This window comes from Chlorocebus sabaeus, chromosome 2, assembly GCF_047675955.1.
Source record: "Chlorocebus sabaeus isolate Y175 chromosome 2, mChlSab1.0.hap1, whole genome shotgun sequence".
NCBI classification, from domain to species: Eukaryota; Metazoa; Chordata; class Mammalia; order Primates; family Cercopithecidae; genus Chlorocebus; species Chlorocebus sabaeus.
In genome coordinates this window covers 34,929,821-34,942,539 of record NC_132905.1, presented here as the reverse complement: position 1 = coordinate 34,942,539, position 12,719 = coordinate 34,929,821, and the positions used below count along the sequence as shown (strand labels likewise).

Here is a 12,719-nt window from a genome sequence, read left to right as displayed (position 1 = left end):
GCCCCTTTTCTGTGCCCAGTTCCTGACCTAGAATCCCATCCCCACAAGGTTTGTCCATATAGTACATGTGCAGCAGACAGGACTTTGTACAAGGTGTGTCTGTCAGAGACCCAGATCCCAGCCTTTTCTTGGGCGGGCCAGACCTGTGCTTGTGACCCTGGTGCACCACCACTCATATGGCCACATTTGCACTAGTCTGACTCCTTTGTTTCTTTTGCCCAAGAAGATACCCAACAGAGTCCTAACATATTTATAGATCTTCCCTCAACCTTAGTTGGCTCTTCACTGCCAGACCCACCAGAGCTCTCCTTGCCTTCCACCCTGGGAATCTGGCAGGCCCTTTGTAGGATCTGGCTCCCACGTCTGCCATCTCTAGAATGTGCTGAGCCTTCTAAATTCTGCTTGCCTCCCCCACTGTGCCACATTTTGGGCTTGGCCTCCTGACTTCGCCTTACTCAGTTTCCAGAGGCCCCACTTTCTGTTGCTGCGCTAGGGCATGGGATTCTGGCATCAAGCTTTCCAGGCTGGCTTTGCTGCCTCATCTGCAGCCTCCAGAGTGCACTGCAGAGTGACCTTTCCAAATGGCCATGCGAACACAGGTACCAAAGACTAGAGGCAGGGGGCCAGGGGTCCTGGAATCTGTCTTCAAACTGTTGTTTGCCCCTCATGTAAATCACCAGTGTCACCTTGCTTAGAGGTTTTTCTGACACTGTTTTAGGAGTTTCATCTTAATGTTAAAAGCTTCTTAACAGAAAGGGTATGTGAGGAACCCTTTTAAAATAGAATAAACAAGATGTTGATGAATTCTTCATTTGATTTGGTTTAGTTATGTGCTGTTACCACAACTAGGTCATCCACAAAGACTTTGAGGATGGAGGTGGTGGTGGTGGTGGTGGTGGTGGTGGTTACGGAATATCTCTCTGTCACCCAGGTTGGAATGCAGTGGTGCAATCTCAGCTCACTGCAACCTTTTCCTCCCGGGTTCAAGTGATTCTCCTGCCTCAGCCTCCTGAGTAGCTGGGATTACAGGCGCGCACCACTACACCTGGCTAATTTTTGTATTTTTAGTAGAGATAGGGTTTCACCATGTTGGTCAGGCTGGTCTTGAACTCCTGACCTCGTGTCCTGCCTACCTCGACCTCCCAAAGTGCTAGGATTACAGGCGTGAGCCACCATGCCCGGCCAGAAGTTTTTTGTTTTTGTTTCTGTTTTTTGTTTTGAGAGGAGTTTCACCTTTGTTGCCCAGGCAGGAGTGCCATGGCGTGATCTTGGCTCACCACAACCTCTGCCTCCCTGGTTCAAGTGATTCTCCTGCCTCAGTCTCCCAAGTAGCTGGGAATTATGGGCACCTGCCACCACGCCTAGCTACTTTTTGGATTTTCAGTAGAGACAGGGTTTTACTGTATTGGCCAGGCTGGTCTCGAACTGCTGACCTCAGGTGATTCACCCGCCTCAGCCTCCCAAAGTGCTGGGATTACAAGCATGAGCCACTGTGCCTGGCTGAGGATAGAGATTTTGAATGCTTAAGAAAAGTGAGCTGGGCGCAGTGGCTCACATCTGTATTCCCAGCACTTTGCGAGGCCAAGGCAGGTGAATCACTTGAGCTCAGCAGTTCAAAACCAGCCTGGGCAACATGGCGAAACCCTGTCTCTACAAAGAATACAAAAATTAGCTGGATCTGGTAGTGCATTCCTGTAGTTCCAACTACTTGGGAGGCTAAAGTGGGAGGATCACTTGAGCCCCAGAAGTGGAGGTTGCAGTGAACCAAGATCATGCCATTGTACTCCAGCCTTGGGTACTAGAGCAAGACTCTGTCTCAAAAAAAAAAAAGAAAACGTGATTCTGTATATTCCTACATATTTGTATTTGCATGCTTAGACCATCTGAGGAAGTATACCCAAACACTAGTTATCAGTGGTTGCCTCCCAGAGGAGAACAAGCCCCAGGAGGAGGAGGGAGGAAGAAAAAAAAAAATTTTTTTTTTTTTTTGAGATGGAGTCTCACCCTGTCCCCCAGGCTGGAGTGCAGTGGTGCAATCTCGGCTCATTGCAAGCTCCGCCTCCGGAGTTCACACCATTCTCTTGCCTCAGCCTCCCGAGTAGCTGGGACTACAGGCACTCACCACCATACCCGGCTAATTTTTTGTATATTTAGTAGAGACGGGGTTTCACCGTGTTAGCCAGGATGGTCTTGATCTCCTGACCTCGTGATCCGCCCGCCTTGGCCTCCCAAAGTGCTGGGATTACAGGCATGAGCCACCATGCCCAGCCGAAATTTTTTACTTACAGATACCTAAGAAGAGTAGGTCTCATGTCTCGGAACCAAGCAATGGATCCAAAATGGTCCCTAAGCACTTAGGAAGCAGCTTCTGTGCTTAGTAGGCAAGCCCTAACTCCGGAGGCACATAGCTTAACCTTTGTGTGGGCCCTTTCCTCATTGTCACAAGCAGCCAACCATTGGCATGCGCTCTCCTAAGCCCTGTTCCCTGGTCTTCAATGGAATGCATCCAGATGGATTTGTAAGGTTAGATTCAGTCTTGAGAGTTTTGGAACACTTTTTTCATAGGTGTTATTGGTAAGAGGAAGGAAGAGACTAGAGGCAGGGGGTCAGGGGTCCTGGAATCTGCCTTCAAACTATTCCTTGCCTCGTCTAAACCATGAGTGTAGCAGCCTTGGCTTGTGGAAATTGTATGACTTAGTTTCCCAGTGGTTGATATAGCCAAGACCCAATGCCACAGCTGCTGTCTGACAGGCCCCTCAATGTACAGGGAGAAGTCTAATTCTCAGGCTGTTGCTCAGCCGACAGTGCCGATGGTGGTAGTGGTGGTGATGACAGATTGTATTTCATGGATTCTTACTCTCTGTAGGCCCTATGATAAGCCTAGGTTTTATTGATAACTTAGAGTGATGTGTTATGGTTCCTGTCTTACAGAGGAAGATATTTGGTTTCAGAGAGAAAGTAGAGCAATTTGTCTAGAATCACCCATTCGTAATTAGCGGAACTCAAAATTCAAACTCAGGTTCGCCTGGCTCTAAATGCCTTAATATTTACATTATGCTAGCTTTTCCCATAGAGGAAGAAGATAAATAGTATTAAGTCCAGGCCAGGCACAGTGGCTCACACCTGTAATCCCAGCACTTTGGGAGGCTGAGGCAGGTGGATCACCTGAGGTCAGGAGTTTAAGACCAGCCTGGCCAACATGGTAAAACCCCATCTCTACTAAAAATACAAAAATGAGACGGGTACAGTGGCGTGCGCCTGTAATCCCAGGTACTCAGGAGGCTGAGGCAGGAGAATCGCTTGAACCCAGGAGGTGGAGTTTGCAACGAGCCGAGATCGTGCCATTGCACTCCAGCTTGGGCAACACAGTGAGACTAAAAAAAAAAAAGAATATAAGTCCTATGTTTTAAGTGCCATCTGTGTTATTCAAAAGAACTTTTTTTCATTTTTTTTTTTTTAGTTCAGAGAAGGGGAGAGAGCAGGGTGGCATGAGGGGAGGACTAGGATGGTAAGATGTTAAGAAAGATTTGAAGGAAGATGTAAACTTTACCAAAATTAAAAAGTAAAGGGGGTAAGTAGGGGGAAAAGGTGCAGAACAGTGTAATGTGCCACTACTTGTGGAAAAAATTATACTCAACACTTTTGTATATACTCAGCAGATCTTCTGGAAGAAGAGGTAAGAATCTGATAACTGCAGTTGCCTCCTAGGAAGGGAATTTAGGTGTCTGGAGAGGAAAGGAATTATTTTCTCTGTGAACCCTTCTGATATAAATTAGATGTTTGTCCCCCCCAAATCTCATGTTGAAACATAATCCCCAGTGTTGAAGGTGGGGCCTAGTGGGAGGTGTTTGGGTCATGGGGGCAGATCCCTCATGAATGGCTTGGTGCTGTCCTTGTGATAGTGAGTGAGTTCTTAGTCTCTTACAGGAGACCTGGTTGTTTAAAGGAGTGTGGCACCTTCCCCACTCCTCCTTGCTCCTGCCCTCACCACTGTGATGTGCTGGCTTCCAGGCTTTCTACTATGATCTTAAGCTTCCTGAGGCCTCCCCAGAAGCGGATGCCAGCACCACGCTTCCTGGAAAGCCTGCAGAACCTTTAGCCAATTAAGCCTCTTTTCTTTATAAATTAGCCTCAGGTTTTTCTTTACAGCAACCCCAAAATAGCCTAACACACTTTCTATATGTTGTGAGTTTTGCCCTCAGTAACTGAATACATCTAATTTTTTTAACTAAACACTTGACTGAAGTAAACAGTATCAGTATAGAGAGTCTTCATTACTGAATGTTCATTACTTAGGATTCTGCAATTACAAGGTCACTTAGGAAAGCAGAAGTCTCCATAATTTAGAGATATTCACTTAAGAACTAATCGTTTATAAAACTACTCTCGCTGGGCACGGTGGCTCACGCCTGTAATCACAGCACTTTGGGAGGCTGAGGCAGGCGGATCACCTGAGGTTGGGAGTTCAAGACCAGTCTGACCAACATGGAGAAACCCCATCTCTACTAAAAAATACAGAATTAGCCCAGCATGGTAGTGGATGCCTGTAATCCCAGCTACTTGGGAGGCTGAGAGGCTGAGGCAAGGGAATCACTTGAACCCAGGAGGCAGAGGTTGTGGTGAGCCGAGATCGCACCATTGTACTCCAGCCTGGGCAACAAAAGCGAAATTCCATCTCAAAATAATAATAATAAATAATAATAAAACTACTCTCTATTAGTAAATGGGTTGGTGATGAGCATTGAATCTTTTTAAGTATAGAATTATAACACCTGTGAGAATTCTATTACAAAATAGAATATAAATGTTGAAAACCTATGTATGAAATTATATTTTACAAAAAATTAGCAGAGGAGAGATACTCTTTACATCTTTCAGAATGGGAGATTAATAAAGTTTAAAGCTATTAAATCAAATTATAAAGGGTTAACTATATTCTTTAAAGATGTAAAAGTGACCACTAGAGGAACTAAAATTGCTAATGAAGCTGGGTGCAGTGGCTCATGCCCGCCGGTAATCCCAGCACTTTAGAGGAGGCCAAGGTGTGAGGGTCACTTGAGCCCAGGAATTTGAGACCAGCCTAGGCAACAAAATGAGACCCCGTGTCTAAAAAAAAAATCAAAAAATTAGCCAAGCATGGTGGCTCACGCTCCTGTGGTCCCAGCTACACAGGAGGCTGAGGCAGGAGGATTGCTTGAGCCCAGGAGGTCAAGGCTTCAGTGAGCCACATTTAGGCTACTGTACTGTAGCCTGGGCGACAGAGCAATACGCTGTCCCACAAAGAAAAAAAAAACACACAAATATAATATGTAGACTTCCTTTGGTTCCTGATTCAAAAATTATTAACTGTAAGAAAACATTTATAAGACAGAGAAATTTGAACACAGACTGGATTTTTTTTTTTTTTTTTTTTTTTGAGACGGAGTCTAGCTCTGTCGCCCAGGCTGGAGTGCAGTGGCCGGATCTCAGCTCACTGCAAGTTCCGCCTCCCGGGTTTACACCATTCTCCTGCCTCAGCCTCCCGAGTAGCTGGGACTACAGGCACCCGCCACCTCGCCCAGCTAGGTTTTTGTATTTTTTAGTAGAGACGGGGTTTCACCGGGTTAGCCAGGATGGTCTTGATCTCCTGACCTCGTGATCCGCCCATTTCGGCCTCCCAAAGTGCTGGGATTACAGGCTTGAGCCACCGTACCCAGCCTGGATTTTTTATATTAAGGAGTTCATTGTTAATATTTTTAGAGTCCTTATATTATGGAAATACATGCTGAAGTATTTTTGTTTGAAATAATTGGATGTCTGGGATTGACTTCAAAATCATACAGCAAGGGAGCTGGGGATGAGCTGGGTGGAGTGTAGACGAAATACGATTAGCTGAGTGTTAGTAGTTCCTGAAACCAGGTGATGGGAGTTCATTCTGCTAGTTTTCTAGTTGTGTATGTGTTTGAAATTTTCTACAATATTAAGAAGTACAGCTGGACACGGTGGCTTACACCTGTAATCCCAGCACTTTGGGAGGCCGAGGTGGGCAGATCACGAGGTCTGGAGTTCAAGACCAGCCTGACCAACATGGAGAAACCCCATCTCTACTAAAAATACAAAATAAGTTGAGCATGGTGGTGTGCACCAGTAATCCCAGCTACTTGGGAGGCTGAGGTAGGAGAATTGCTTGAACCCAGGAGGTGGAGATTGTGGTGAGCTGAGATTGCAACATTGCACTCCAACCTGGGCAACAAGAGCTAAGCTCAGTCTCAAAAAAAAAAAAATAAATAAAAATTATTGAATAACAAAAATGCAAAATAAAAGATCTTATATACACACTCTGATTATAACTGTTAAAATAGGAATGAATATGGAAGGGGTATCATAATTATCTTGGAGTGGTGAAGTGTGGTACGTTTCCTGATTTCCAAATTCTCTGTGGTCCTGTGAATTTTACTTCTGTATTTTCACCAAAAGGTTGGTTGGGAGTGATCATGGCCCACCCTGCAACCTCTTGTTACATGGGCCACACTTTCTTACCACGTTACCATGTAAAATCTCTTAGCATTTATCTTGGAATCATGTGACTCCCTGCGCACAGTGTCTTGGCTGTGCACTCTTTGAGGATATAATGAATAGCCCCAATATATGGTGAGTTTTCGATAATTATATTCTGGACTGGTGAAGGTAAATGGCACCAGTTCCTGATGATGCTAAATACAGGGGATGTGGAAAGGCCCTTTGACTAAGAACTCCAAGTATCAGTCAGATATCAGAATTAAAATAATAGAGGAGGCCGGACGCGGTGACTCACACCTGTATTCCCAACACTTTGGGAGGCCAAGGTGGGCTGATCACCTGAGTTCTGGAGTCCGAGAGCAGCCTGGCCAACGTGGTGAAACCCCATCTCGACTAAAAATACAAAAACTAGCCAGGCATGGTGGCGGGTGCCTGTAATCCCAGCTACTCAAGAGGCTAAAGCAGAAGAATTGCTTGAACCCTGGAGGCAGAGGTTGCAGTGAGCTGAGATCACACCACTGCACTCCAGCCTGGGCGTCAGAGTGAGACACCGTCTTTTAAAAAAAAAAAACAAAAAACAGATAGAGGAAGTTAGGAGGTTAGGAAGTAAGGCAGCTACAGACTTGAAGCTATTCATTCCAAGAGGTGGCAGTGCCGGGAAGCAGGAAGAGAATGATAGCTGTGTATGTTGGTGTTGGGATGTAAGGGTTGTCTCCATCAGGAGACTACTGGAAGGCATGATTAGGGGATGGAGCAAGGGTCCACGTTCGTGTGAGCCCTCACCCCTAACCAGGACTGTGAAGGCTAAACTGTCCTTGGTTTTATTCACAGGCCTGGTTAGTAATGTGGTATTCACCAGTCACACCACGGAGCAGCGGCACCCTCTCCTTGTTCAGCTGCAGAGCCTCATCAGGGCTGCCAATCCTGCCGCAGCCTTCATTCTTGCAGAAAATGGGATTGTCACCAGGTAATCTATACATTCACTCTGCAAGACCAGTTGCTTTCTCAGATACAGCACTCTGTCTGTGGCCCAGAGTCTTTCTACTGTATCTAAGACCTAAACATTTGGAGAAGTCAGTTTTTGAACCAGGTATGGTGGTACGCACCTATAGTCCCAGCTGCTCAGGAGGCTGAGGAGAGGGGATCACTTGAGTCCAGGAGTTGGAGGCTGCAGTGAGCTATGATTGTGTCACTGCATTCCACAGCCTGAGAGACAGAGCAAGACCCCATCTCTTAAAAAAAAAAAAAAAAAAAAAAAGCAGGCTGGGCACAATGGCTCATACCTGTCATCTCAGCATTTTGGGTGGCTGAGGTGGGAGGATCTTGAGTCAGGAGTTTGAGACCATCCTGAACAATATAGTGATACCCCATCTAAAAAAAGAAACAATATATTGGGGAAAAAAAAAAGTTTTTGAAGTGCTTTTGATGCTCTATAAAAATTGCCAAGAACCATCCTGGCTAACGCGGTAAAACCCCGTCTCTACTAAAAAAATACAAAAAACTAGCTGGGCGGGGTGGCGGGCGCCTGTAGTCCCAGCTACTCGGGAGACTGAGGCAGGAGAATGGCGTGAACCCAGGAGGTGGAGCTTGCAGTGAGCTGAGATTGCGCCACTGCACTCCAGCCTGGGTGACAGAGCGAGACTCCATCTCAAAAAAAAAAAAATTGCCAAGAAGACTCCCTTGTGTACCATTTTGAGGCATTTTGTTTTGATATATTCACATTCTCTTCCATTGAAGGATGGTAGCCAAGATTCTCTTAACGTCCTTGTATTGAAGTGTTTGAGAAATGGCATAGAGAACATAGAGAAAGGTCGGATGCAGTGGCTCAACCTGTAATCCCAGCACTTAGGGAGCCCAAAACTGCTTGTAGGAGTTCAAGACCAGCCTGGGTAAAATAGGGACACCCTGTCTCTACCAAAACAGTTTTTTTAAAAAACAGCCAGCAAGTCTCTAGTCTCAGCTACTCGGGAGGCTGGGCGGGAGGATTGCCTGAGCCCAGGAGTTCAGGGTTACAGTGAGCCATGATCACACCATTGCACTCCATCCTGGAAGAAGTAGTGAGACTTTGTCTCTTAAAAAAAAAAAAAAAAGTGGCCGGGCGCAGTGGCTCACGCCTGTAATCCCAGCACTTTCGGAGGCCGAGGCAGGCGGATCACGAGGTCAGGAGATGGAGACCATCCTGGCTAGCACGGTGGAACCCTGTCTCTATTTTTAAAAATATAAAAATTAGCCAGCCATGGTCGCGGTCGTCTGTAGTCCCAGCTACTTGGGAGGCTGAGGCAAGAGAATGGCGTGAACCCGGGAGGCAGGGAGCTTGCAGTGGGCCAAGATGGCGCCACTGCACTCCAGCCAGCCTGGGCAACAGAGCAAGACTCCGTCTCAAAAAAAAAAAAAAGGTAACATAGAGATATTATCTCTACTTCGTGGACTTGGGTTCAAATTACAAACTAAAAATAGAGAATTAGTTTGTATGTGTACACACACATACAAGGAGAAAACACCTGGTTATGTAGCCGTTTTGTTTGCTCAATTTGGATAAAAGGTTATATACTTTTTTATATAGTTTTGACTTTTGAACTATGTAGATATTTTATGTATTCAAAAATTAAATCAAGGAGGGAAAAAACGAAATTAAATACAAACCATAAAAAGTGAATCTGGGCTGGTGCGGTGGCTCACACCTGTAATCCCAGCACTTTGGGAAGCTGAGGCAGGCAGATCACGAAGTCGGGAGATCGACCATCCTGGCCAACATGGTGAAACCCTGTCTCTACTAAAAAAAAAAAAATACAAAAATTAGCTGGGCGTGGTGGTGCGTGCCTGTAATCCCAGCTACTCAGGAAACTGAGGCAGGAGAATCCCTTGAACCATGGAGTTGGAGGTTGCAGCAGTGAGCTGAGATCACGCCACTGCACTTCAGCCTGGTGACAGAGTGAGACTCAGTCTCAAAAAAAAAAAAAACCAAAAAAAGCCTATATGTATATGTGCAACAATGGCCATATGTCAGGTGTGTGTAAAAGGACACCTGAGGTCAGGAGTTTGAGACCAGCTGGCCAACATGGCGAAATCCCGTCTCTGCTAAAAATACAAAAAATTGGCCAAGTGTGCTGCGGGCACCTGTAATCCCAGCTACTCAGGAGGCTGAGGCAGGAGAATTGATTGAACCTGGGAGGTGGAGGTTGCAGTAAGCCAAGATCATACCATTGCACTCCAGCCTGGGCAACAAGAATGAAACTCCATCTCAAAATTAACATTATTAATTAAAGTAAATAAATCTATGTCTCTATCAAAGTAATAACTACACCAAAAAAAGTATTTAATTCAAGTAACTTTTGAACATAATCCTCTGCTGGAACCCTGGTTCTAAACATCATCACTGATTGAAGAGAGGAGATTATGAATATGAAATGGGGAAGATGAAGAAAAACCCTTCAAATATTTATTTTATTTTATTTAGACACAGTCTTGCTCTGTCACCCATGCTGGAGTGCAGTGGCACGATCTCAGCTCACTGCAACCTCCACCTCTTGGATTCAAGCTATTCTCCTCCCGCAGCTTCCCTAGTAGCTGAGATTACAAGTGCACGCCACCATACCTGGCTAATTTTTCTATTTTTAGTAGTGACAGGGTGTCACCATGTTGGCCAGGCCGGTGTTGAACTCCTGACCTCAAGTGATCCACCCACTTCGGCCTGCCAAAGATCAAATGTTGATTTGAATTGGAGATTCAATATAAATTCATTATTTTAAAAAATGTGTATTTCCTACCACTTTCCTTTGAAAGGGACCAGAATAGTAATACCATAGTTGCAGCAAATACCCTTACCTCTGTATCTTGGTTTCTAAGTACCAGTCCCCACTGCAAGGTATCAGGACTCCTTGGAGAATTAGCTGACTGCATGCCAGGTCAAGGAAAGTACAAGGTAGGCCTGGTCCATTTTATGCCAATAAAGTAAGGAAGTACTCAAAGATCAGTGGAAATATGTCAAAAGGATATGGGAAGTAGCTTAAGAAGTTCCTGCTAGTCTAATTTGGGACAATTTGGGGATAAGAAAGAACCATGATAATATTGGAACTATGGATTATAACACATGGAATAAAATGTGTGTCCACAGTGATCCTCAAAAACGAAGCGGGGGCCAGGCACAGTGGCTCACACCTGTAATCCCAGCACTTTGGGAGGCCGAGGCGGGTGGATCACCTGAGGTCAGGAGTTCGAAACCAGCTTGACCAACATGGTGAAACCCCATCTCTATTAAAAATACAAAATTATGGCCGGGCGCAGTGGCTCAAGCCTGTAATCCCAGCACTTTGGGAGGCCGAGACGGGTGGATCACGAGATCAGGAGATCGAGACCATCCTGGCTAACACGGTGAAACCTCGTCTCTACTAAAAAAATACAAAAAAATTAGCCAGGCGAAGTGGCGGCGCCTGTAGTCCCAGCTACTCGGGAGACTGAGGCAGGAGAATGGCGGGAACCCGGGAGGCGGAGCTTGCAGTGAGCCGAGATCGCGCCACTGCACTCCAGCCCAGGCGACAGAGCGAGACTCTGTCTCAAGAAAAAAAAAGAAATACAAAATTAGCCGGGCATGGTAGCGCATACCAGTAATCCCAGCTACTCAGGAGGCTGAGGCAGGAGAAGCGCTTGAACCCAGGAAGCAGAGCTTGCAGTGAGCCAAGGTCACACCATTGCACTCAAGCCTAGGTAACGAGCGAAACTCCATCTCAAAAACAAAAAAAAGTGGAAGGGGACAGGATAGCAAAGCCCTTTATAGAAGAATACCAAGTAAATAAGGTTTGATAGAACTAGAAAATAATCGGCCGGGCGCAGTGGCTCACGCCTGTAATCCCAACACTTTGGTAGGCCGAGGCGGATAGATCACAAGGTCAGGAGATCGAGACCATCCTGGCTAACACGGTGAAACCCTGTCTCTACTAAAAACACAAAAAATTAGCTGGGTGTGGTGGCGGGCACCTGTAGTCCCAGCTACTCAGGAGGCTGAGGCAGAAGAATGGCGTGAACCCGGGAGGCAGAGCTTGCAGTGAGCCGAGACCACGCCACTGCACTCCAGCCTGGGCGATGAGCGAGATTCCATCTCAAAAAAAAAAAAAAAAAAAACTAGAAAATAATCATTTTGTAACCTTCAGTCTAATACAGTTTTTGATTTAGGGAACCATCGATGAATGCTAAAAGCACTAGGTGAAAGACTGTTGAAGAAAAGAAATATTATTAGTCCTGTACTGTGTAAAGTATCACTCCATAGTCTACTGACTCCTTACAAAGGGGGAAAAATACCTTACAGTGGAAAAATTCTGGTATACCTATGTTGACAAACGATGAAACTCCATGAGACCAGTAACGGGACAAACTGATACCCTGTACCTCGTTGATGTGATGCAATGGGAAGGATGCAACACCACCTGGGTATTAATCTCAAAAAATGCATAACCTGAATCTAATTATGAGAATTAGGAACAGACAAATCCAAGTGTGGGACACAAAAGCTCTGACATGTATTCTTAAATACCAACACCATGAGAATCAAACAAACCAAAAGATAGAGGAGCTGTTCAGATTAAAGGAGAATAAAGATTATAAATTTAGGCCGGGCGCAGTAGCTCACACCTGTAATCCCAACACTTTGGGAGGCCGAGGCAGGTGGATCACCTGGGGTCAGGAGTTCGAGACCAGCCTGGCCAACATGGCAAAACCCCATCTCCACTAAAAATACAAAAATTAGCTGGGCATGGTGGTGGGTGCCTGTAGTCCCAGCTACTTGGGAGGCCGAGGCAGGAGAATCGCTTGAACTCAGGAGGCGGAGGTTGCAGTGAGATGAGATCATGCCATTTCACTCCAGCCTGGGCAACAAGAGCAAAACTCTGTCTCAAAATTTAAAAAAAAAAAAGAATGTATCTGTATATCAAAGTAATAACAGACGCGTGCCACCATGCCCAGCTAATTTTTGTATTTTTTTTAGTAGAGATGGGGTTTTGCTATGTTGGCCAGGCTGGTCTCGAACTCCTGACTCCAGGTGATCCACCTGCCTCAGCCTCCCAAAATTCTGGGATTACAGACGTGAGCCATCTCTCCCGGCCTAGTGAATGATTCTTGATTGGATTGTGGACCCTCCCCCACCAAAAAGGGGAAGTTTGAAAGTGGATGTATGTTCGTGCTTCTCCAACTTCGTTGTGCATATGCATCTCTAGTGGAGACCTTGTTGA

The 12,719-nt window shown here is 45.7% G+C and overlaps 1 protein-coding gene across 3 annotated transcripts in view; it reads left to right on the top strand.

Moving 5' to 3' along the window:
• DNAAF9 (dynein axonemal assembly factor 9) overlaps positions 1-12,719 on the top strand; it is a 163,959-nt gene that overhangs the window by 134,939 nt on the left and 16,301 nt on the right. For all 3 annotated transcript variants that reach the window (XM_008019482.3, XM_037990851.2, XM_037990852.2), the window contains exon 30: positions 7,330-7,465. In XM_008019482.3, the coding sequence (XP_008017673.3) occupies positions 7,330-7,465 (136 nt within the window). The remainder of the gene's footprint in view (positions 1-7,329; positions 7,466-12,719) is intronic.